The sequence below is a fragment of the Ips typographus genome, linkage group LG2 (assembly GCF_016097725.1).
Source record: "Ips typographus isolate SLU linkage group LG2, UJ_Ityp_2.0, whole genome shotgun sequence".
NCBI classification, from domain to species: Eukaryota; Metazoa; Arthropoda; class Insecta; order Coleoptera; family Curculionidae; genus Ips; species Ips typographus.
Window position 1 is genome coordinate 7694035 of NC_138423.1, and position 25854 is coordinate 7719888.

At 34.9% G+C, this 25854-nt stretch overlaps 1 protein-coding gene across 3 annotated transcripts in view; it reads left to right on the forward strand.

Annotated features, from left to right (window-relative positions):
• Positions 1-25854, forward strand: part of PolE1 (DNA polymerase epsilon catalytic subunit 1) — a 69573-nt gene that overhangs the window by 38964 nt on the left and 4755 nt on the right. For 2 of the 3 annotated variants that reach the window (XM_081974431.1, XM_081974432.1), the window contains 7 exons: positions 2861-2998; positions 3049-3280; positions 3339-3607; positions 9196-9540; positions 12754-13008; positions 13065-13442; positions 16041-16297. In XM_081974431.1, the coding sequence (XP_081830557.1) occupies positions 2861-2998; positions 3049-3280; positions 3339-3607; positions 9196-9540; positions 12754-13008; positions 13065-13442; positions 16041-16297 (1874 nt within the window). The remainder of the gene's footprint in view (positions 1-2860; positions 2999-3048; positions 3281-3338; positions 3608-9195; positions 9541-12753; positions 13009-13064; positions 13443-16040; positions 16298-25854) is intronic. The other variant, XM_081974433.1, reaches the window with a different exon arrangement.

Genomic DNA, 25854 nt, shown 5'->3' on the forward strand with positions numbered 1-25854 from the left:
TTTTCTAATTCTGACCAAACCACGCGCTTCAAAACGACGAGTTTCGGTTTAAGTGCCGTATGACGTCAGGAGGCACGTTTCAGTTCAGCGCTTGCGATATTGTCTGTTCTAGTGTGATTATTAATTATTCCTTTGCGTGTTTCTCAACTATTATTGAAGAGAAAATGGTTTGTCATTACTAAATGGTGTTAGAGTTCACAAGTTCCTCTAAGTCCACACTAGGAAACATTAAAGTGTCATTAGGTTTTTAATAGTATTTAGAGGCCTATGACCATTATAAATAATTTTTCTAAAGTTTAAAACACTTGTCTAAAAACTCTGGTTTTTTTAAACAATTTTTAAAGGTTTAGGACACTTCTAAAATTTTCTGAATGTTTTAAATGATTTTTTTAAGGTTTAGAGCACTTGTACAGAATGGTCTGACAATATTTAGTAGGTTTTCGGTAATGTTTAGAGACTTCTATGCATTATAATTTTTTTTTAAGATTTGGGATACTTATAAATTTTTAGGACGTTTTTGATAATTTTTTAATCTTCTGGCCTTTATAAACGTTTTTTTAATGTTTTTGACACTTCTAAAGAATTTTTGCTATTTTGAACTGTTTTTCTAAGGTTTAGGACACTTGAAGAGAGTTCTGACAATTTTTCTGAGGTTTAGGACACTTGTAGAAGCTTCTGGTCATTTTAAACGATTTTTTCTAAGGTTTAAGACACTTGTAGTTCATCCTTAGCTAAGATTTACCAACATTTCGTTTGGATTAGAATAGCAATTTCCTTTTCTTCTACAGGAAAAAAGTCAGTTTTTAAATGGGGTCTCTTATGCAGAGCTGCCGATAGTTGGATTATTTTTCTAGGAGGTTTTCAATATTATTTAGAGAGCTGCACGTTCAGAATGCTCCTAGAGGCCTCGAGCAATTTAAATAGTTTTGGGAAAGTTTAAGACAGTTGTAGGGGGCTTTTAAACTTGTCAGAAAGTTCTCAGTAGCATTTAGAAGTCTTTGGCACATTCCAAACAGTTCTAGAGGCATCTGACAATCTAAAACAATTCTGGAAAGGTATAAGACACTTGTAGAGGCTCTGTTGGAGGTTTTTGATAGTATTTAGAGTCTTCTGTCCATTTTTTTCGATTTTTCTATGGTTTAGGGTACTTATAGAAGTTTCTGGTCATTTGAAATCATTTTGCTAAAGTTTAAGACAATTTCAGAGCCCTCTCATAATTTTTTAGAGATTTTTGATAGTATTTAGAGTCTTCTGGCCATTTTATTCGATTTTTCTATGGTTCAGGGTACTTATAGAAGATTCTGGTCATTTGAAATCATTTTGCTAAAGTTTAAGACAATTTCAGAGCCCTCTCATAATTTTTTAGAGATTTTTGATAGTATTTAGAGTCTTCTGGCCATTTTATTTGATTTTTCTATGGTTCAGGGTACTTATAGAAGTTTCTGGTCATTTTAAACGATTTTTCTAAGGTTTGTGACACTTGAAGAGCCCTCTCATAATTTTTTGGAGGTTGTTGATAGTATTTACAGTCTTCTGGCCATTTTATTCGATTTTTCTATAGTTTAGGGTACTTATAAAAATTTCTGGTCATTTTAAACGATTTTTCTAAGGATTAAAACACTTGAAGAGCCCTCTCATAATTTTTTAGAGGTTTTTGATAGTATTTGCAGTCTTCTGACCATTTTATTCGATTTTTCTATAGTTTAAGGTACTTATAGAGGTTTCTGGTCATTTTAAACGAATTTTCTAAGGTTTAAGACACTTTTAGAGCTCTCTCATAATTTTTGGAGGTTTTTGATAGTATTTAGAGTCTTCTGTCCATTTTTTTCGATTTTTCTATGGTTTAGGGTACTTATAGAGGTTTCTGGTCATTTTAAACGATTTATTCTAAAGTTCAAGACACTTGTAGAGCTCTCTCATAATTTTTTGGAGGTTTTTGATAGTATTTACAGTCTTCTGGCCATTTTATTCGATTTTTCTATGGTTTAGGGTACTTATAGAGGTTTCTGGTCATTTTAAACGATTTTTCTAAAGTTTAAGACACTTGAAGAGCCCTCTCATAACTTTTGGGAGGTTTTTGATACTATTTGGAGCCTTCCGGCCATCTGACAAGAAGTGCTACATGTCTGTGAAAAGTATTAATAGATAATATCTAATAAACATTAATAATCGCTAACATTTTCTATTGATTTGAAAACCAATTTACAAAAAAAAAAGTTTGTAAATTCTTTGTTTTGCAAATTAGACTTATTTTTGGATATAAAAACCGTTGAAGATTTTTTTAGTAAGAAGATATATTCAAAACGTGACCAACATGTCTTAAGTATGCAAGACAACAAAGAAAATTAAATTTAATTAAACAGGTCGCGAATTCGCAGAATAGGAATTTTAGGAGACGCGACGTGCCTCGTGACGTAGGAGCCGGTTTTGTATGACGTAATTCGTTTCTAAACGACCCATACGTTAATGATCAGAAAAGTTTCAACAAAAAATAAATTTGGTGTAAAACTTCGGATTTCACATAAAATGTTGCAATATTGCCAAACTTAATTTTCCGTGTTTACGTATGGTATTAGTTATTTCTTCTAACTGTCCCTTTTGCAAAAGCATTAAAATCTGTACAAAATATTAAGGAACCATATTCTTATGAAATATCAGCTTTTCACGTGTTGACAACTATTTTCAGGAAGGAGTTTTTGGTATTAGAAATTACTTTTTCCTGTAATTTTCGTCAAGTCCCTCTAACTTTGTTATTATGAGAGTTTGGTGAAACTGACTTTTACATGATCAAGACGCTTTTTTACGTAGATTACGATTTTTTGACTCGTAAACTAAATAACAAACTCGACTTCTTTTACAGACACGCGTCAAAACGCCAACATATGTTCGGACTGTTTCTCACACCTCTAAAAAAGTCTTTGGTGATTGTAGTCGATACAGTCCGAACAAATTTGATGCCTAACATGGCAAATTTGTATGCTTCAGAGCGAGCGGCCAAGTAAGTTGTTTTTCTAAAATTATGCCGCGTTGCATAACAATTTTTTACAGAAAGGAAAAAGTTAGTGACAATCTTTTGCCTCCGGAAGGCATCCAGTTTGAAGTTCGCGTAGAAACTGACTTGACTCAGGTCTATAAGTTGCTGAACAAAGCCCTTCAAGCGTACAAAGATGAAAAGAAGGGAGCAACGTTGTTAGCGGTTCAAAGCACGATGGATATTCAACAGTTGCAAAATGGCATTGGAGCTTTTGGGGATTTTCCTCAAACCCGGATTCACGTCAAGGTACTACTACTAACTATTGTGTAATGTGTATTATATGCGTTTTTTTCTTTCTTTTTAGGACGAAGACGATTTATACAATGTCATGGACTGGCAAAAACTGGGAGCGAAAGCTTTGGTGCGTCATTATCTAAACAGCGAATCCGCTTTGGACATTATGGTCGAGCAAAGTCGATATTTCCATATTCCTGTGGGAAATTTGCCTGAGGATGCTGCCATTTTTGGAGCTGACTTATTTTATGCCAGACATTTAATCAGAGCTAATCATGTACTGTGGTGTTCACCGTATGACAAGCCAGATTTAGGAGGCAGTGAGGAGACTGATACTAGGTGAGTTCATTATAATAGCACAAGTCTAGAATGCAGGATGTAATTTTTGTAATTGGCGGTTTGTTTTTTTGTCATCCTTAGCAAAGATTTACCAACATTTCGTTTGGATTAGAATAGCAATTTCCTTTTCTTCTACAGGAAAAAAGTCAGTTTTTAAATGGGGTCTCTTATGCAGAGCTGCCGATAGTTGGATTACTTTTCTAGGAGGTTTTCAATATTATTTAAAGAGCTGCACGTTTAGAATGTTCCTAGCGACCTCTGATAATTTAAAACAGTTTTGGGAAAGTTTAAGACAGTTGTAGGGGGCTTTTGAACTTGTCAGCTTAAAACTTCTCTGAGAAGGTTTAAGACACTTGTAGAGGTCTCTGACAGCTTAAAACTTCTCTGAGAAGGTTTAAGACACTTGTAGAGGTCTCTGACACTTTTTAGAAGGATTTCAATAGCATCTAGAGGTCTATGAAACTTTCAAAATGGTCCTAGAGGCCTCTGGCAATTTAAAACAGTTTTGGGAGAGTTTGACAGTGGTAGAAGGCTTTTGATCTTCTCAGTAGCATTTAGAGGTCTTTGGCACATTCCAAACAGTCTTAGAGGCCTCTGACCATTTAAAACAACTTTGAGATGGTCTAAGACACTTGTAGAGGTCTCTGGCACTTTTTACAAGGGTTTCAATAGCATCTAGAGATCTGTGAAACTTTCAAAATGGTCCTAGAGCCCTCTGGCAATTTAAAACAGTTTTGGGAGAGTTTGACAGTTGTAGAAGGCTTTTGATCTTCTCAGAAACTTATCAGTAGTATTTAGAGGTCTTTGGCACATTCCAAACAGTCTTAGAGGCCTCTGACCATTTAAAACGACTTTGAGAAGGTTTAAGACACTTGTAGGGGTCTCTGGCAGAATTTAGAATGTTCTCAATAGCATTTAGAGGTCTTTGGCACCTTCCAAACAGTCCTAGAGGTATCTGACAATTTAAAACAACTCTGGAAAGGTATGACACTTAAAGAGGCCTCTGAAACTTTTTAGAAAGTTGTCAGTAGCACTTAGAAGTCTTTGGCAGATTCAAAATGCTCCTAGAAGCTTCTGACAAAATAAAACAACTCTAGAAAGGTATAAGACACTTCTAGAGGTCTCTGACACTTTTTAGAAGGGTTTCAATAGAATTTAGAGATCTGTGAAACTTTCAAAATGGTCCTAGAGGCCTCTGACCATTTAAAACAACTCTAGAAAGGTATAAGACACTTGTAGGGGTCTCTGGCACAATTTAGAATGTTCTCAATAGCATTTAGAGGTCTTTGGCACGTTCCAAACAGTCCTAGAGGTATCTGACAATTTAAAACAACTCTGCAAAGGTATAAGACACTTATAGAGGCGTCTGAAACTTTTTAGAAAGTTGTCAGTAGCACTTAGAAGTCTTTGGCAGATTCAAAATGCTCCTAGAAGCTTCTGACAAAATAAAACAACTCTAGAAAGGTATAAGACACTTGTAGAGGTCTAGGGTACTGTCAAAGTGGTTCTAGAAGCCTCTGGCAATTTAAATAATAGTTCTGGGAAAGTTTAAGACAGTGGTAGGGGGCTCTGGAACTTTTCAGAAAGTTCTCAGTAGCATTTAGAGGTCTTTGACGTATCCAAAACAGTCCTATAAAGCCCTCTAACAATTTAAAACAACTCTGGGAAGGTATAAGACACTTGTAGAACCTTCTGTCGCTGTTTAGAAGGTTGTCCTTAGCATTTAGAGGTCTCTTCTTCTTTCAAAACAGCCCTTGAGGTATCAGGTAATTTAAATAAATTCTTGGACCGTTTAAGTTTAAACTCTGCATAATAGAACAGGGCTGAAACCTTTGAAGATAAAAAATAAATAAAAAAATAATAGTAGAATGAAAAGCATTGAAAAAGGAAGACATTTTGTACAAATAAAAGGAATTGTAGGTAATAAAACAATCTACAACTTTTGTATTTACACTTTTTTTCACATAAACTTAAAATTTATGTGAAAAACTCAAATAACCAACCGTTTGGTTTTATATTTTTGTCTTTTACAAGAAAGAAATTTGATGGAAACTTACCTCATTATATCTCAAACACACTGTAATTTTTTTGATTTAATTTTTTTTTCTAATTTTCACTTAATATTGGAAAAGCACCCTAATTTTCAATAGAAATATCAACATATCTGCTTTTTTATAAAATTCAGTGGGCTTTTTTGGTTGTTTGTTAAAAACTGTACATTTTTTGTTTTAATCATTATGTACAATTTTGATCTATTTATTAAAATTTGTACTTTAATTAATAATAATAATGGTATTTATTTAGCGATAATGCTACATGAAAAACAAAACAATACAACGCACACATGTCCCAAAAATTAACCAACAAGCAAATCACTAGCAAATTACATATAAATTTTTTCTCGAATGTGTTTTCGCAGTTCTATTTTAAATAGTTCTATGTACATTAGGCGATTCCTTTATATTGAATGAATTTTTATTTAATATGTGTAAGGATATATTTCCGAAATAATAGGCCCGTGTTCCCCAAAAATAAGTTTAATAACTGAAACCGTACACGCCCGTCAACGTATTAACAGGTACTACACATTTTCTATTGATTTACATGCCAGCGCACACCTTTGTGCTTCTTTCGTAAATCTCAAACTTATATAATCATCCCTAACAAAATCAATATTCTAAAGTAAACAAACCCAACAATAACGATACATTTTAAACTCTATAATAATATTTGCTAACATATGAATTAAAACCTAAATTTGATTTACATTGTCTACTAATTATGAAATCTTTACAAATGTAATCAGGCAATAATTAACTCTGTAGTTTATACACAAATACATGGGTATCAAACGATATTTTTTGTTCTACAGGGAGTATGTTGAGTGGTTCCTGCATTGCGTGTATGGAAGTGTACCTATTGCATTTCAAAATTGTTCTCATTGGTCTGTTTTGAACCACTTGAAACTCGCGTATTTTGTAGTCGGATAGGCTATAGAGAAGTGTCGAGCAGAACTGCAGATGCGGTGACGCAGTACTATTATACAACATCAACCTAGTATAAACAGACAAATGGTGTCCCACTCTTGAAGTAAAATTAATTTTCTTTGAATATTTTCGCATAACATAATCCGCGTGTACTCGAAAATTTAGATTTGGATCGAAAATTACTTCAAGATACTTTATGTTTTTTTCATAAATTATTCTACTTCCATTCATTTCAATGTATATGTTGTCTACATTTATATTACTAACTCTCTGTTTTCTCCCAAATACGCTGAATTTAGTCTTAGTTACATTTACAACCAATTTTTTTAAATCATGGTTCACATCTTGTTGCATTTGCCCCAAATCATCTCCAGTTATGTAAATCATAACATCATCCGCGAACAGCTCCATCTTACACCTCTCAGTCACATCATTGATATACAATAAAAACAAAACAGCTTCCAAGACTACTCCATATTTAACATCAATTAGATCTGATAAACAATCCGACTCGACTCTTTATTTTCTGTCATCCAAGTAAGACTTACACCACCCTAACACATTATGTTTAATGCCCATTTTTTCCATTTTCTTTACTAAAATATTCCTGTTTGCCGTTTCAAATGCCCGTCTCAGATCCACAAATATTGCCAGTACAAGGTTACCACCATCTATATTATTTACAAAATTATCACAAACATGTATAACTACTGTTTCACAAGAGTGGTTTTCTCTGAACCCGGATTGGTTTGGTATTATTATTTTGTTTATATTACAGTGACGCAACAGCTGTGTCTTGACCAACACCTCTAATACCTTTTCATACACTTTCACCGTATTAATTGGCCTAAACTCGCTGTGCAGCTTTGTATTTTGTACTTTTGGTACTGGTACTCCTTCCATTCGTCCGGAAAGGTGCCAGTTGACAAGGACGCGTTTATAATTTTCAGCAGGCGATTACCCGCCACATCACTCTATTTGAAATACCGTGTTGACCTCCTCCATCATTTTTTTAAGTCTCTCTAACCATCCCTTTTAATTCATGCATTGATATTTTTCGGAACTCAATAAACTCTTCAAGTGTGGGATATGTCATTACAACATCGTCCTGGCTGGTATACTTTGGAATGCTATCGATAATGTCTACAATGCTATTTATAAAATACTCATTGAACTTCCTGGCAATCACATTTTCGTTTACTATTATTACATTGCCAAATTGATCCTTATGAAGAATGCACGCAATTCAAATGCAAATCTTTTTTTCTCCACAAAACAGTTGACATTTGTTCCTAAGTAGTCATAGTTCTCGACTCTTTCCAGCTTTTCGCCTTCCACATGATACATTAGGTAAGAGTCGTTATAACACCCAGGTCATCCTAGACAACATTAATATTGAAATTGCTCCTGAATAGGTATACCTAAGGTCATAAACTAAAACTGGGTGAGGTATAGTAACCTCTTTCACATTCTAAGAAATACCTGTCTAATCAACCCTAAACATCCATCTTTAAATATTGTCACGAATAGAAATTCATTTTTAAAAAATTTAAAAACATTAAATTAAAGCAGATATTTGAAGATGGCAAAATAATAAAATGCACGAAGGAAGGTTACAACAGTCAGAATGCACGTAGTGCATATTTTTAGCAATGACAAATTACAGCTACTGCTATGCAGGAATATGAAAACAAGCGACAAACGATAGAGGTCGTCACTGAACCAATTTGGTATAAATAAGACTCGACATCCGTTAGTAAGGCAGACGGTAGAAGACAGTCAGAAGGCTCCGTCTCGTACCACAAAACGTAGTCGTCTCGAATTCTGCAACCCGCACCGGGTTCGTAAATTAATGAAATGGTTTTTGAACTCTTCCACATTTCTCGCTGATTGTTTTTATTATTATCAATAATTTCTTTAAAATATTGATCCTTCTCGTATTTAATTTGCGAAACAATAAAATTTCGCAACCGTTTATAATCTCTCCAAGTGTTATTGCCTCTTTCCCTCACTAACATATAATCTGTCCCTCTGTTGCATATTTTGTTTAATTTCATCCGAAATCCATTTCTTATTAGCGTATTTTTCTTTATAAGTTGTTTTTTTAAATGGGCACATTCATATCATTCACAAAATTATCTGCCAAAATATTAACATCGGTAACGTCACTGTTCCATGGAGAATCAAAAAAAAAGTCATGTATTTTGTTTGGATCATATGTTTTTTGCGATCTTCCATAACAAGTGATCGTTGATTTTTTGACACGTTTTTGGAACAGACCAATTATAAGATTTCATGTTACTTTGATAAGCAAAAAAGTCGAAATATATGTATTCTACTAGAATTAACGACCCAAAAAGTTAATGAAGTTAATTGGTATATAATAAGACGTCTCCAATTTGAGTAATTGCGACAGCTCTGCTTCATATTTAAAAAAAGCACCAAAAAATAACACTCATATTTTGGGAGTATGACCAATTAGTTATGAATGCTCTTTCATAATTTGAAACAAAAAAAAATATACTGAACTAGCCCATTGATGAGGTTTACAGGCAATCGAGACATTCACACAGTTAATTGACAATTTTATGTTTGATTCAGATTATTAGCCGACAACCAAGAAGGTTCCAGTGAAGTGTGCAACAAGCCGGGCTGGTATTCCTCGGTGTGCGTCGAATTAGACATTGACAGTTTAGCAATCAATACGTTACTGCAATCGCATCACGTCACTGATATAGAGGGCACTAGTAGCGCGACTAGTTTTGAAAACACTCAAGGAACTTCCATAGACGATATGCTGTCAGGAAATGCGGCCACGATTTACAACGAATCGGCACGGAGCGCCGAAGCTTTTAAAGTATTACGTGCGATGGCCACCACGTGGATGAGAGATATTTCATTACACGATAATGTCTATGCTGATTTTCAAGTTGTTCATTTTTATAGGTAAGTGCTTCATGTTTTCAAATAATATGGGAGATTCAAAGTATTTTATGACAATCTTTGACCCAGTATTGCTGTTTGACACTTGCTAGAATGTGTAAAATTCCACATAATTTTAATAGTACGTCAATTAAAAATTTTAGAAGCATTTTAAAAAATGCTTAAATTATCATGATTATCATCAGATACTGTTTTTCCTACCTGAAAGCTTTTTGGTGACAAAAACAACGTTCGCACATTCCCCAAACCTTCAGCTATTTATTGAAAAAAAAATCACGCAAATAAGTTAAAAATAAAGTCTAAATTTGGGTTAAAAGATAGAATGCTCGAAACATTAATGTTTGCGTTAACACTGCCGTAGTTTTGTCGACAGAAACAAAGAAACATTGTTTTTTATATATTTAGTCTAAGTCTTTACCGATCCCCTTTAAGTAACATATTTATTTTAATTATTCTGTTCAAATGCCTCCTTTGAAGGGCAACTTTAAAAATTCAAATAAACGATGTCTTTATAAAAGTTGAATCTACTCTGGCGCTCTACAGGATTACCCAATAAATAGTAGATTTGATGAAAATTGTTTTGGGCAACAATGTTGGTTGAGCGTAAACCAAAAACACACTTTGTCTGCTGGGTAGCTTTTAAAAAACAATTGGAGAATATGCCAGGGAATAATAATTAAAAGACTAACCCCCGTTTGCACCGTAACGTTTTTGAACGCTAATTATTGGTTACTTTAAATCACGTTTTGACTTTGACGTTAATATAGTAAGTCAAAGTCAAAAAGCGTGTTAAGTTCATCAATGGTTAGTGTTCGAAAATCGTTTCGGTGCACTCGGGGGTTAAAGTTTTAATTAATTGATCGTGTTACGCAACTTATATTATTATTTATATTGCACTAAACCAAAAATCTCCTAAATTATCTACCATACTATTAATTTTGAATATTGCCATTTTATTTATGGTATTATGTTATGGAAGGCGTAAATTTACCGGTAAGGAAAAGTAAAATTCAGAGTGACAGGAAAAGTGATTCTTATGACAAAGTAGTCTTTTCATTTCATGTTTAAATTATGCCAAAGAATGTGTTTTTGAGATGAAAAACTGACGCAAATCTGATGATATTATTATTTAAACAATTCGTAATTTACTGACAATTTTCATAATAACTGTCATAAATCTCAGAAACACGTCTTCTTTCGAAAACTGTGTTAAACTGTAATTCTTGCAAATTCTAGTCAAATTTTGACATTAGTGACAGATATTTTGTGATTTTTGGAGGATAATTTAGGCAGCCACTGTCAAAATAACTGTCATATATCTCAGAAACACGTTTTGTATCGAATACTGCAAGAAAACATTTCTAAACCCTGATTTTTGTAACTTTTAAGCACAGTTTGACAGTTGAAGAGCAAAATTGCCTGTCCGACCACTTATAGTGTAAACATGACAGTTTTAAACAAATTTTTGGAATCCTCATTCAATTTCCTACCCAATAACCTGAAAAACGTTACAAAAATTGGTACAGTCAGTGAGAAAAGCGGTGTCAAAGTTTAAACTGCCAAAAACACAAATTGAAAGGACAGTCAGGGACAAAATCGCCTGTAAACGCTACTTGGAGTGAGAAAATAACTGTTTTTAGCACATTTTTGGAATTCTCATTCAATTTCCTAGCCAATAACCTGAAAACGCTACAAAAATTGGTACAGTCAGTGAGAAAAGCGGTGTCAAAGTTTGAACTGCCAAAAACACAAATTGAAAGGACAGTCAGGGACAAAATCACCTGTAAACGCTACTTGGAGTGAGAAAATAACTGTTTTTAGCACATTTTTGGAATTCTCATTCAATTTCCTAGCCAATAACCTGAAAACGCTACAAAAATTGGTACAGTCAGTGAGAAAAGCGGTGTCAAAGTTTGAACTGCCAAAAACACAAATTGAAAGGACAGTCAGGGACAAAATCACCTGTAAACGCTACTTGGAGTGAGAAAATAACTGTTTTTAGCACATTTTTGGAATTCTCATTCAATTTCCTAGCCAATAACCTGAAAACGCTACAAAAATTGGTACAGTCAGTTAGAAAAGCGCTGTCATAGTTTGAACTGCCAAAAACACAGTTTGAAAGGACAGTCAGGGACAAAATCGCCTGTAAACGCCACTTGGATTGAGAAAATGACTCTGTTTAGCACACTTTTGGCATCCTCTTTCTATTTCCTATCCAATAACCTAAAAAACCCTACAAAATTTGGTACAGTCAGAGATAAAAGCGGTGTCAAAGTATGAACTGCCAGAAACACAGTTTGAAAGAACAGTCACGAACAAAATCAGCTGTAAAACCCACTTTGATGGAGAAAATTACAGTTTTAAGCACATTTTTGGAATCCTCATTAAATTTTCTATCCAATAATCTGAAAAAAACTACAAAAATTGGTATAGTCAGGAAGAAAAACGGTGCCAAAGTTTGAACTGCCAGAAACACAGTTTGAAAGAACAGTCAGGAACAAAATCAGCTGTAAAACCCACTTTGATGGAGAAAATGACAGTGTTAAGCACATTTTTGGAATCCTCATTAAATTTTCTATCCAATAATCTGAAAAAAACTACAAAAATTGGTATAGTCAGGAAGAAAAACGGTGCCAAAGTTTGAACTGCCAGAAACACAGTTTGAAAGAACAGTCACGAACAAAATCAGCTGTAAAACCCACTTTGAGTGAGAAAATAACAGTTTTAAGCATCTTTTTGGAATCCTCATTAAATTTCGTATCCAATAACCTCTAAAAACGCTAAAAAATTTGGTACAGTCAGGGAGAAAAACGGTGCCAAAGTTTGAACTGCCAAAAACACAGTTTGAAAGAACAGTCACGAACAAAATCAGCTGTAAAACCCACTTTGATGGAGAAAATGACAGTTTTAAGCACATTTTTGGAATCCTCATTCAATTTCCTATCCAATAAACTGAAAAACGCTACAAAAATTGGTACAGTCAGTGAGAAAAGCGGTGTCAAAATTTGAACTGCCAGAAACACAGTATTTTTAATCTACCGGTCAAATTTTCCTGGAAAAGTAAAATATACGTTACTTACCGGTAATTTACCCATCACTAGTTTAGAGTAAAAATATTTCTGAATAAGTATACCATTAGCAATTTTGAAATTCTGAACATTTAAAAATAATTTCAGCGTAACTTATGAAATACAATCATACATTATAAATTTGTAGGTGGTTAAGATCGTCAAAAGCATTGCTCTACGAGCCATCTCTGCTGAAAACATTACAAACATTAATGAGGAAACTATTTTTGCAACTGGTGGCCGAATTTAAACGTCTCGGTTCCATAATAATTTACGCAAACTTCAACAAAATAGTCATCTGCACCAAGAAAAACAGCGTCGAAGACGGTTTAGCTAGCGTCGAATTTGTGGTCAACTCCATCAGGAATAAAGAACTGTTCCATTCAATCGAAATCAGTTACAAGTAAGCTTGACGTGTACGAAAAACTGGCGCGGTTTGTAACTGATGGTTTTCGTTAGACGTTGTTGGGAGTACCTGGTTTGGGTGGATCCGGCCAACTACGCTGGTGTAGTTGGCAAGACCCCACATGACGTTCAGGAAACGTCCGCCAGTGAAGAACATCAAGAAGAAGAGGAAGAGGATGAAGATAGCGAACCGGTTCTGAATTGTAATTGGAACATTGCGGAACAGCTACCGGAACGGGCAGACTGCAGGCGCAGTTTCGAGGCAGTCATAGCAGGCTACGTGTATGCCATTTATATGAAAATGAAGGAAAACAAATCTCTCAAAATGCCGGTTGTTCTGAGTCAACCTTCGTTTGGATTGGCTGTTCGTGATGACGTCGTAGATTTTGCCAAACAATTACTTGCCGGGGAGATAAGTCAAAATTTATTCAAGTGAGTATAACTTTTCTTTTTCTTTACCTTCACTAATCAACGTTATTTCAATTTAAAAATTTTATATAATAATAACCGTTTCTGAAATATTTGATTTTTTTTGTTTTTTAAATTGTTTTTGAACTTATGTTTGGTGATCTTTTGTCTTATATTACATTTAAATCGTTCATACTGTTCTCGCGGACTGAGTTTACCCGTGCGTCATCCCCCTGTGATTTAGAAGTAGACATGCATTATTGACTTCATCCTTGTCTATTGTTCACTTTCAGAAAGGGTAAATAACTAAGTGAATGTCTTCCAAAAAAAAACATTTAGGTACTGATTAGCGCTTCTATTTCAGTCGTTGTCAGTTTGAAAACCATCGAAATTTATTTGATTTGTTTACTATTAATTCTTTTCCGTTTCTTTGTGTTGTTAATCATTTATAAAGTTTTCTATTTACCACACCACCACAGTTCTTTTAAGAGCTATTGTTTCTACGCTTTTAACATTCTGTAAGTACTTTCATAATATTATTATTAATATTTTTATTTTTTTCATGTCGGCTGTCGCGATCTAACCAAAATTGGCACAATTACTTACCTGTTTAAAAAAAAGTGGTTTTTGGGTGTCTATTATGGTTTTTATTTAACCATTTGGTTTTTCCTAAATTCGGAATTACTTACTATTACAGTATTTTTTTAGAAAATGCCTGGAAAAATTCTCCACAGACAAGCCCAGCAGTTAATTTTTAACCTTTGTGAATATTTTGAATTGGAAAAAACCAATGGAGTACCTTTAGAAGCTTTGTCATCTGTTCAGGAAAAAAATAAGAAATTTTAAGACCTTACATATTCTGACTGATGTATTTTTTTTGATACTAGAAGGTTGCAGCTGCTTTGAAAATTTCCCGCAAAACTGTTTATTCGATTTGGAAAAAGCAAGCAAGTAATCTTATGATTTCCTCACCTAGAAAACGTAAAGGAGACCTTATAGACGGGCCAAGACCACTAATTTATCTGAAAGCATTAAAATGGATGTTCGAAATACATTATATAATACAGTGCGTTTTTTTTAACGCGCAACATAGGATTTTACGTGTTAAATTTTTAAGCCCATGTTAGACCATGTTATTTTGGAACTACAAGTATAAAACTTGACGGGTGGCTGTTTCGTACCCTGAAGCTTAAGTAAGTTTACCAATTCGACCTAAAAAGTGTTAAAACGCTTGCAAAAAATCATCTTTTTTCGAAAAGGTTTTATCGTTTCATACTCCCTGTATGCATTGTTGTTCTTTGTTGTTTTTGATACTGGCACGGCAGGTAGCAGGTAAAATTTGGCGTAGAAAGTAAAACAGGGTGATCATTAACTTTATGTCAAGAAAGTTAAGAACAAAAGAAGTATTTTTATAAGTGAATTGTTCAAAGTGACCTCCGTTTGAGGCCAAACAGTATTCCAAACAATCATAAAATGCCCTTTTGACGTTCAAAAGATGTCGGGTCGTGATGCAGTCAAAATATGTCACTTTACCTGCTACCTGCCCTGCCAGTATAAAAACAAGGAACAACAATGCATACAGGGAGTATGGAACGATAAAATCTTTTCGAAAAAAAAATGATTTTTTCCAGTTTTTAATCACTTTTTAGACCAAATTGGTAGACTTACTTAAGCTTCAGGGTACTAAAGACACACCCGTCAAGTTATAGACTTGCAGTTCCAAAAAAAAATGGTCTAACATGGGCTTAAAAATGTAACACGTAAAATCCTATGTTGCGCGTTAAAAAAAACGCACTGTATGTACAACGATAGTATGTTAATAATAGTAAAATATATCTACTTTTGTAAGAAACATCTATTAACATTTCATTGTTTCCAGAGACTGAGATTTTTTGGTTGCATTATAGATTTTTCGTAAAAAGTCATAGAAAAAATAAAATAAGCGTCTAAAATGTTTTCCAGCGGGTTTAAAATAAAATAAGTGGATTGCAACCTGAAAATGAGATATGAGATACTACAGCATCACTCAGAATGTCTTATTGAATTTTTAATTTGTTGTATTTATTTTAGAGAAGCATGTAACCATCCAGAATCTAAATCAAGAGCTTAAAGTTAAATAAATACTACATATTGGTGATACATCTTTGCGAATTTTGGTAAATAAATTAGGTTTCAAATTTAGACGGAATTTTATGATCCAAACGGAGACTTCTCATAAATAAAAAATGCTATTTCGGTCAAGATATTTTTGATTTGCTTTGGTATAAGGTTGTTTTAGTGCAAATTTGCAGCCAAAGATCTCTACTTTCTGACTGACAATACACGCAAAATTTTAAACGTGATGAAGCTTTAGACACGCCCTTTTCTATAATATGAACACAACAGGTTCGTTGACGAAAACTTGATTTGATTCATATGATTATAAATAACGTAGCCTTCCTGACGCACGGGTAAATTCACTCCGCGAGAACAGTATGGTAAGAATTCCAGATACTACATGAAAAACTAAATATTTCTGTTTAAATAACTTTGTTTGGAGAAAAATGGACTATAATCACCGTTATCCCCTGCGGCTCCTCATTTCTTTTTGAACAATTTTTTTTTTTTAATCAAATTTTATAGAATGACAGAACGAGTGCACAACGTTCTAAAACCGGCGCCGGACGGCACAAGCGCAGCTCTAGTTTTTGTAAAAGCGGTTTGCCACGTTTTGGGCCTAGATCCGGCAGTGGCGGAAGTGGTAGACCATTTGAAGAGCAATCTGCTACGGTTAATTGGCGTCGGCGAATTTTCGGAAATCGCAATCTGGTCCGACACTACAGTCTCTTACGTAGTGCCTCAAATAATATGCAAAAAATGCAATCATTGTAGAGACATAGGTTTGTGTTCCTAACCAATATGCAGGGTGTTTCATAATATACGCGCAGGACTTCTGGATATGGTTAGTTCGTCCAAAAATGGGAAAACAAGTTTTTAGTAACTCACCCTCCATTGGTGATGCATTTTAGAGATAGAGGGTGTTTTGGATTGACAAAAAAATTGTTTTTTGTAACAGTGAACAAAAAACAGCTTTTTAAGCATTATATAGGATAGTTTTTCTCCCCAACTTCTACGCTACTGGTAAAAGTACGGTTTTGACACGCCCATTTGAACGGTCAATGTGAAGTCAATCGTTTTCGAGAAAAATTAACTTTTATGTTTAAAAACATGGTCAATTTTTGTTACTAAAAACATTTTTCATATTTTTGAATGAGCTACCATATTATGAAGCATATACAAGGTGGTCTAGTTTTAAGAGTCAATAATTCACCATTCGATAGTCCGTCAAAAAATAAGTTGACATGCATTACGTCATTTTTCTGAGAAACGCTTCCTAACGAAGACACAGACCTCCAAATTTCAGTTTAAAAAATCGGTTTTTTGCTATAACTGTCAGAACTGTTGGACCGATTTTGATCAAATTTGGAATAAGTATGAAATGAATACTCGTAATTTAATGTGAAGCATATGATCAATGAAGATTTGACGTAAATATCATATAAGAGAACTGTCTGGTCCCGTTGCTATTATAACGATCAAAGGAAGTTCAGAATGCCTCTAAAGTAGTCAAAAATCTTCCGAAATAGCCTAGAAGCTTCCAAAACACAATAGAAGCTCCGAAATCTTCCAAAACAGTATCTGGAAGCTTCCAAATGCTCCTGAAATAGCTTAGAAGCTTCCAAAAGCTTTTAGAGCATTCTGAAAGTTTCCAAACGCTCTTCAACTAGTCTAGAAGCTTTCAAATCAGTGTGTGTTAAACGCACGATTCTAGAACAGTTTAAAAGCTTCCAACAATTTCTAGAACCGTCGTCTAAGATTTCCAAATACCTCTAAAGCAGTCCAAAACTTTCAATATACTCGTGAAACTATCCAAAAGAGTGTCTAGAACTTTCTAAATGCTCCTGAATCAGCTTAGAAGATTCCAAAAGCTTTCAGAGCAGTCTAAATACAGCTTCAACTGGTCTCTACAAGCTTTCAAATCACTAAAGCCATCTGTATGATTCTAGAGCAGTTTAAAAGCTTTCAACAATTTTTAGGACTGTCTAAGAGTTCCCAAATGCCTGTAAAACAGTCCAGAATCTTTAATATGCTCTTTAAGCTATCCAAAAACCTACCAACTGTTCCTGAAATAATCTAAAAAGGTTTCAGAAGCTTCCAAAACACTATAGAAACTCCAAAAGCTTCCAGAAGAGTGTCTAGAACTTTCCAAATGCTCCTGAATCAGCTTAGAAGCTTCCAAATGCGTTAAAACACTTTAAAACTTCCAAATTCACTTCAAAGAGTCTAGAAGCACTCAAAAGCCTCTGAAACAGTGTCTAGAACCTTTAAAATGTTCCTGAAACAGGTTAGTGGCTCCCAAAAGCTTTTAGAGCACTCTAAATACAGCTTCCATATGCTCTTCAACTAGTCTAAAAGCTTTCAAATCAGTCTAAAGCCATTTGTATGATTCTAGAGCAATTTAAAAGCTTTAAACAATTTTTAGGACCGTCTAAGAGTTCCCAAATGCCTGTAAAACAGTCCAGAATCTTTAATATGCTTTTTAAGCTGTCCAAAAACTACCAACTGTTCCTGAAATAGTCTAAAAAGGTTTCAGAAGCTTCCAAAACACTATAGAAACTCCAAAAGCTTCCAGAAGAGTGTCTAGAACTTTCTAAATGCTCCTGAATCAGCTTAAAAGCTTCCAAATGCGTTAAAACAGTTTAAAACTTCCAAATGCACTTCAAAGAGACTAGAAGCACTCAACAGCCTCTGAAACAGTGTCTAGAACCTTTCAAATGTTCCTGAAACAGGTTAGAAGCTTCCAAAAGCTTTTAGAGCACTCTAAATACAGCTTCCATATGCTCTTCAACTAGTCTAAAAGCTTTCAAATCAGTCTAAAGCCATTTGTATGATTCTAGAGCAGTTTAAAAGCTTTAAACAATTTTTAGGACTGTCTAAGAGTTCCCAAATGCCTGTAAAACAGTCCAGAATCTTTAATATGCTTTTTGAGCTGTCCAAAAACTACCAACTGTTCCTGAAATAGTCTAAAAAGGTTTCAGAAGCTTCCAAAACACTATAGAAACTCCAAAAGCTTCCAGAAGAGCATCTAGAACTTTCCAAATGCTCCTGGATCAGCTTAGAAGATTCCAAAAGCTTTCAGAGCAGTTTAAATACAGCTTCAATATGCTCTTCAACTGGTCTCTAAAGGCTTTCAAATCACTCTAAAGCCATCTGTATGATTCTAGAGCAGTTTAAAAGCTTTCAACAATTTTTAGGACTGTCTAAGAGTTCCCAAATGCCTGTAAAACAGTCCAGAATCTTTAATATGCTCTTTAAGCTATCCAAAAACCTACCAACTGTTCCTGAAATAATCTAAAAAGGTTTCAGAAGCTTCCAAAACACTATATAAACTCCAAAAGCTTCCAGAAGAGTGTCTAGAACTTTCCAAATGCTCCTGAATCAGCTTAGAAGCTTCCAAATGCGTTAAAACAGTTTAAAACTTCCAAATGCACTTCAAAGAGTCTAGAAGCACTCAAAAGCCTCTGAAACAGTGTCTAGAACCTTTAAAATGTTCCTGAAACAGGTTAGTGGCTCCCAAAAGCTTTTAGAGCACTCTAAATACAGCTTCCATATGCTCTTCAACTAGTCTAAAAGCTTTCAAATCAGTCTAAAGCCATTTGTATGATTCTAGAGCAATTTAAAAGCTTTAAACAATTTTTAGGACTGTCTAAGAGTTCCCAAATGCCTGTAAAACAGTCCAGAATCTTTAATATGCTCTTTAAGCTATCCAAAAACCTACCAACTGTTCCTGAAATAGTCTAAAAAGGTTTCAGCAGCTTCCAAAACACTATAGAAACTCCAAAAGCTTCCAGAAGAGAATCTAGAACTTTCCAAATGCTCCTGGATCAGCTTAGAAGATTCCAAAAGCTTTCAGAGCAGTTTAAATACAGCTTCAATATGCTCTTCAACTGGTCTCTAAAGGCTTCCAAATCACTCTAAAGCCATCTCTATGATTCTAGAGCAGTTTAAAAGCTTTCAACAATTTTTAGGACTGTCTAAGAGTTCCCAAATGCCTGTAAAACAGTCCAGAATCCTTAATATGCTCTTTAAGCTGTCCAAAAACCTACCAACTGTTCCTGAAATAGTCTAAAAAGGTTTCAGAAGCTTCCAAAACACTATAGAAACTCCAAAAGCTTCCAGAAGAGCATCTAGAACTTTCCAAATGCTCCTGGATCAGCTTAGAAGATTCCAAAAGCTTTCAGAGCAGTTTAAATACAGCTTCAATATGCTCTTCAACTGGTCTCTAAAGGCTTTCAAATCACTCTAAAGCCATCTGTATGATTCTAGAGCAGTTTAAAAGCTTTCAACAATTTTTAGGACTGTCTAAGAGTTCCCAAATGCCTGTAAAACAGTCCAGAATCTTTAATATGCTCTTTAAGCTATCCAAAAACCTACCAACTGTTCCTGAAATAGTCTAAAAAGGTTTCAGCAGCTTCCAAAACACTATAGAAACTCCAAAAGCTTCCAGAAGAGAATCTAGAACTTTCCAAATGCTCCTGGATCAGCTTAGAAGATTCCAAAAGCTTTCAGAGCAGTTTAAATACAGCTTCAATATGCTCTTCAACTGGTCTCTAAAGGCTTCCAAATCACTCTAAAGCCATCTGTATGATTCTAGAGCAGTTTAAAAGCTTTCAACAATTTTTAGGACTGTCTAAGAGTTCCCAAATGCCTGTAAAACAGTCCAGAATCCTTAATATGCTCTTTAAGCTGTCCAAAAACCTACCAACTGTTCTTGAAATAGTCTAAAAAGGTTTCAGAAGCTTCCAAAACACTATAGAAACTCCAAAAGCCTCCAGAAGAGTGTCTAGAACTTTCCAAATGCTCCTGAATCAGCTTAAAAGCTTCCAAATGCGTTAAAACAGTTTAAAACTTCCAAATTCACTTCAAAGAGTCTAGAAGCACTCAAAGGCGTCTGAAACAGTGTCTAGAACCTTTCAAATGTTCCTAAAACAGGTTAGAAGCTTCCAAAAGCTTTTAGAGCACTCTAAATACAGCTTCCATATGCTCTTCAACTAGTCTAAAAGCTTTCAAATCAGTCTAAAGCCATCTGTATGATTTTAGAGCAGTTTAAAAGCTTTCAACAATTTTTAGGACTGTCTAAGAGTTCCCAAATGCCTGTAAAACAGTCCAGAATCCTTAATATGCTCTTTAAGCTGTCCAAAAACCTACCAACTGTTCTTGAAATAGTCTAAAAAGGTTTCAGAAGCTTCCAAAACACTATAGAAACTCCAAAAGCCTCCAGAAGAGTGTCTAGAACTTTCCAAATGCTCCTGAATCAGCTTAAAAGCTTCCAAATGCGTTAAAACAGTTTAAAACTTCCAAATTCACTTCAAAGAGTCTAGAAGCACTCAAAGGCGTCTGAAACAGTGTCTAGAACCTTTCAAATGTTCCTAAAACAGGTTAGAAGCTTCCAAAAGCTTTTAGAGCACTCTAAATACAGCTTCCATATGCTCTTCAACTAGTCTAAAAGCTTTCAAATCAGTCTAAAGCCATCTGTATGATTTTAGAGCAGTTTAAAAGCTTTCAACACTTTTTAGGACTGTCTAAGAGTTCCCAAATGCCTGTAAAACAGTCCAGAATCTTTAATATGCTCTTTAAGCTGTCCAAAAACTACCAACTGTTCCTGAAATAGTCTAAACAGGTTTCAGAAGCTTCCAAAACACTATAGAAACTCCAAAAGCTTCCAGAAGAGCATCTAGAACTTTCCAAATGCTCCTGGATCAGCTTAGAAGATTCCAAAAGCTTTCAGAGCAGTTTAAAACTTCCAAATGCACTTCAAAGAGTCTAGAAGCACTCAAAAGCCTCTGAAACAGTGTCTAGAACCTTTAAAATGTTCCTGAAACAGGTTAGTGGCTCCCAAAAGCTTTTAGAGCACTCTAAATACAACTTCCATATGCTCTTCAACTAGTCTAAAAGCTTTCAAATCAGTCTAAAGCCATTTGTATGATTCTAGAGCAGTTTAAAAGCTTTAAACAATTTTTAGGACTGTCTAAGAGTTCCCAAATGCCTGTAAAACAGTCCAGAATCTTTAATATGCTCTTTAAGCTATCCAAAAACCTACCAACTGTTCCTGAAATAGTCTAAAAAGGTTTCAGCAGCTTCCAAAACACTATAGAAACTCCAAAAGCTTCCAGAAGAGAATCTAGAACTTTCCAAATGCTCCTGGATCAGCTTAGAAGATTCCAAAAGCTTTCAGAGCAGTTTAAATACAGCTTCAATATGCTCTTCAACTGGTCTCTAAAGGCTTTCAAATCACTCTAAAGCCATCTGTATGATTCTAGAGCAGTTTTCAGCAGCTTTCAACAATTTTTAGGACTGTCTAAGAGTTCCCAAATGCCTGTAAAACAGTCCAGAATCTTTAATATGCTCTTTAAGCTGTCCAAAAACCTACAAACTGTTCCTGAAATAGTCTAAAAAGGTTTCAGAAGCTTCCAAAACACTATAGAAACTCCAAAAGCCTCCAGAAGAGTGTTTAGAACTTTCTAAATGCTCCTGAATCAGCTTAGAAGCTTCCAAATGCGTTAAAACAGTTTAAAACTTCCAAATGCACTTCAAAGGGTCTAGAAGCACTCAAAAGCCTCTGAAACAGTGTCTAGAACCTTTCAAATGTTCCTGAAACAGGTTAGAAACTTCCAAAAGCTTTTAGAGCACTCTAAATACAGCTTCCATATGCTCTTCAACTAGTCTAGAAGCTTTCAAATCAGTCTAAAGCCATCTGTATGATTCTAGAGCAGTTTAAAAGCTTTAAACAATTTTTACGACTGTCTAAGAGTTCCCAAATGCCTGTAAAACAGTCCAGAATCTTTAATATGCTTTTTAAGCTGTCCAAAAAACTACCAACTGTTCCTGAAATGGTCTAAAAAGGTTTCAGAAGCTTCCAAAACACTATAGAAACTCCAAAAGCTTCCAGAAGAGTGTCTAGAACTTTCTAAATGCTCCTGAATCAGCTTAAAAGCTTCCAAATGCGTTAAAACAGTTTAAAACTTCCAAATTCACTTCAAAGAGTCTAGAAGCACTCAAAGGCGTCTGAAACAGTGTCTAGAACCTTTCAAATGTTCCTAAAACAGGTTAGAAGCTTCCAAAAGCTTTTAGAGCACTCTAAATACAGCTTCCATATGCTCTTCAACTAGTCTAAAAGCTTTCAAATCAGTCTAAAGCCATCTGTATGATTTTAGAGCAGTTTAAAAGCTTTCAACACTTTTTAGGACTGTCTAAGAGTTCCCAAATGCCTGTAAAACAGTCCAGAATCTTTAATATGCTCTTTAAGCTGTCCAAAAACTACCAACTGTTCCTGAAATAGTCTAAACAGGTTTCAGAAGCTTCCAAAACACTATAGAAACTCCAAAAGCTTCCAGAAGAGTGTCTAGAACTTTCTAAATGCTCCTGAATCAGCTTAGAAGCTTCCAAATGCGTTAAAACAGTTTAAAACTTCCAAATGCACTTCAAAGAGTCTAGAAGCACTCAAAAGCCTCTGAAACAGTGTCTAGAACCTTTAAAATGTTCCTGAAACAGGTTAGTGGCTCCCAAAAGCTTTTAGAGCACTCTAAATACAACTTCCATATGCTCTTCAACTAGTCTAAAAGCTTTCAAATCAGTCTAAAGCCATTTGTATGATTCTAGAGCAGTTTAAAAGCTTTAAACAATTTTTAGGACTGTCTAAGAGTTCCCAAATGCCTGTAAAACAGTCCAGAATCTTTAATATGCTTTTTGAGCTGTCCAAAAACTACCAACTGTTCCTGAAATAGTCTAAAAAGGTTTCAGAAGCTTCCAAAACACTATAGAAACTCCAAAAGCTTCCAGAAGAGCATCTAGAACTTTCCAAATGCTCCTGGATCAGCTTAGAAGATTCCAAAAGCTTTCAGAGCAGTTTAAATACAGCTTCAATATGCTCTTCAACTGGTCTCTAAAGGCTTTCAAATCACTCTAAAGCCATCTGTATGATTCTAGAGCAGTTTAAAAGCTTTCAACAATTTTTAGGACTGTCTAAGAGTTCCCAAATGCCTGTAAAACAGTCCAGAATCTTTAATATGCTCTTTAAGCTATCCAAAAACCTACCAACTGTTCCTGAAATAGTCTAAAAAGGTTTCAGCAGCTTCCAAAACACTATAGAAACTCCAAAAGCTTCCAGAAGAGAATCTAGAACTTTCCAAATGCTCCTGAATCAGCTTAGAAGCTTCCAAATGCGTTAAAACAGTTTAAAACTTCCAAATGCACTTCAAAGAGTCTAGAAGCACTCAAAAGCCTCTGAAACAGTGTCTAGAACCTTTCAAATGTTCCTGAAACAGGTTAGTGGCTCCCAAAAGCTTTTAGAGCACTCTAAATACAGCTTCCATATGCTCTTCAACTAGTCTAAAAGCTTTCAAATCAGTCTAAAGCCATTTGTATGATTCTAGAGCAATTTAAAAGCTTTAAACAATTTTTAGGACCGTCTAAGAGTTCCCAAATGCCTGTAAAACAGTCCAGAATCTTTAATATGCTTTTTAAGCTATCCAAAAACCTACCAACTGTTCCTGAAATAGTCTAAAAAGGTTTCAGCAGCTTCCAAAACACTATAGAAACTCCAAAAGCTTCCAGAAGAGCATCTAGAACTTTCCAAATGCTCCTGGATCAGCTTAGAAGATTCCAAAAGCTTTCAGAGCAGTTTAAATACAGCTTCAATATGCTCTTCAACTGGTCTCTAAAGGCTTTCAAATCACTCTAAAGCCATCTGTATGATTCTAGAGCAGTTTTCAGCAGCTTTCAACAATTTTTAGGACTGTCTAAGAGTTCCCAAATGCCTGTAAAACAGTCCAGAATCTTTAATATGCTCTTTAAGCTGTCCAAAAACCTACAAACTGTTCCTGAAATAGTCTAAAAAGGTTTCAGAAGCTTCCAAAACACTATAGAAACTCCAAAAGCCTCCAGAAGAGTGTTTAGAACTTTCTAAATGCTCCTGAATCAGCTTAGAAGCTTCCAAATGCGTTAAAACAGTTTAAAACTTCCAAATGCACTTCAAAGGGTCTAGAAGCACTCAAAAGCCTCTGAAACAGTGTCTAGAACCTTTCAAATGTTCCTGAAACAGGTTAGAAACTTCCAAAAGCTTTTAGAGCACTCTAAATACAGCTTCCATATGCTCTTCAACTAGTCTAGAAGCTTTCAAATCAGTCTAAAGCCATCTGTATGATTCTAGAGCAGTTTAAAAGCTTTAAACAATTTTTACGACTGTCTAAGAGTTCCCAAATGCCTGTAAAACAGTCCAGAATCTTTAATATGCTTTTTAAGCTGTCCAAAAACTACCAACTGTTCCTGAAATGGTCTAAAAAGGTTTCAGAAGCTTCCAAAACACTATAGAAACTCCAAAAGCTTCCAGAAGAGTGTCTAGAACTTTCTAAATGCTCCTGAATCAGCTTAAAAGCTTCCAAATGCGTTAAAACAGTTTAAAACTTCCAAATTCACTTCAAAGAGTCTAGAAGCACTCAAAGGCGTCTGAAACAGTGTCTAGAACCTTTCAAATGTTCCTAAAACAGGTTAGAAGCTTCCAAAAGCTTTTAGAGCACTCTAAATACAGCTTCCATATGCTCTTCAACTAGTCTAAAAGCTTTCAAATCAGTCTAAAGCCATCTGTATGATTTTAGAGCAGTTTAAAAGCTTTCAACACTTTTTAGGACTGTCTAAGAGTTCCCAAATGCCTGTAAAACAGTCCAGAATCTTTAATATGCTCTTTAAGCTGTCCAAAAACTACCAACTGTTCCTGAAATAGTCTAAAAAGGTTTCAGAAGCTTCCAAAACACTATAGAAACTCCAAAAGCTTCCAGAAGAGTGTCTAGAACTTTCTAAATGCTCCTGAATCAGCTTAGAAGCTTCCAAATGCGTTAAAACAGTTTAAAACTTCCAAATGCACTTCAAAGAGTCTAGAAGCACTCAAAAGCCTCTGAAACAGTGTCTAGAACCTTTCAAATGTTCCTGAAACAGGTTAGTGGCTCCCAAAAGCTTTTAGAGCACTCTAAATACAACTTCCATATGCTCTTCAACTAGTCTAAAAGCTTTCAAATCAGTCTAAAGCCATCTGTATGATTCTAGAGCAGTTTAAAAGCTTTCAACAATTTTTAGGACTGTCTAAGAGTTCCCAAATGCCTGTAAAACAGTCCAGAATCTTTAATATGCTCTTTAAGCTATCCAAAAACCTACCAACTGTTCCTGAAATAATCTAAAAAGGTTTCAGAAGCTTCCAAAACACTATAGAAACTCCAAAAGCCTCCAGAAGAGTGTTTAGAACTTTCTAAATGCTCCTGAATCAGCTTAGAAGCTTCCAAATGCGTTAAAACAGTTTAAAACTTCCAAATGCACTTCAAAGAGTCTAGAAGCACTCAAAAGCCTC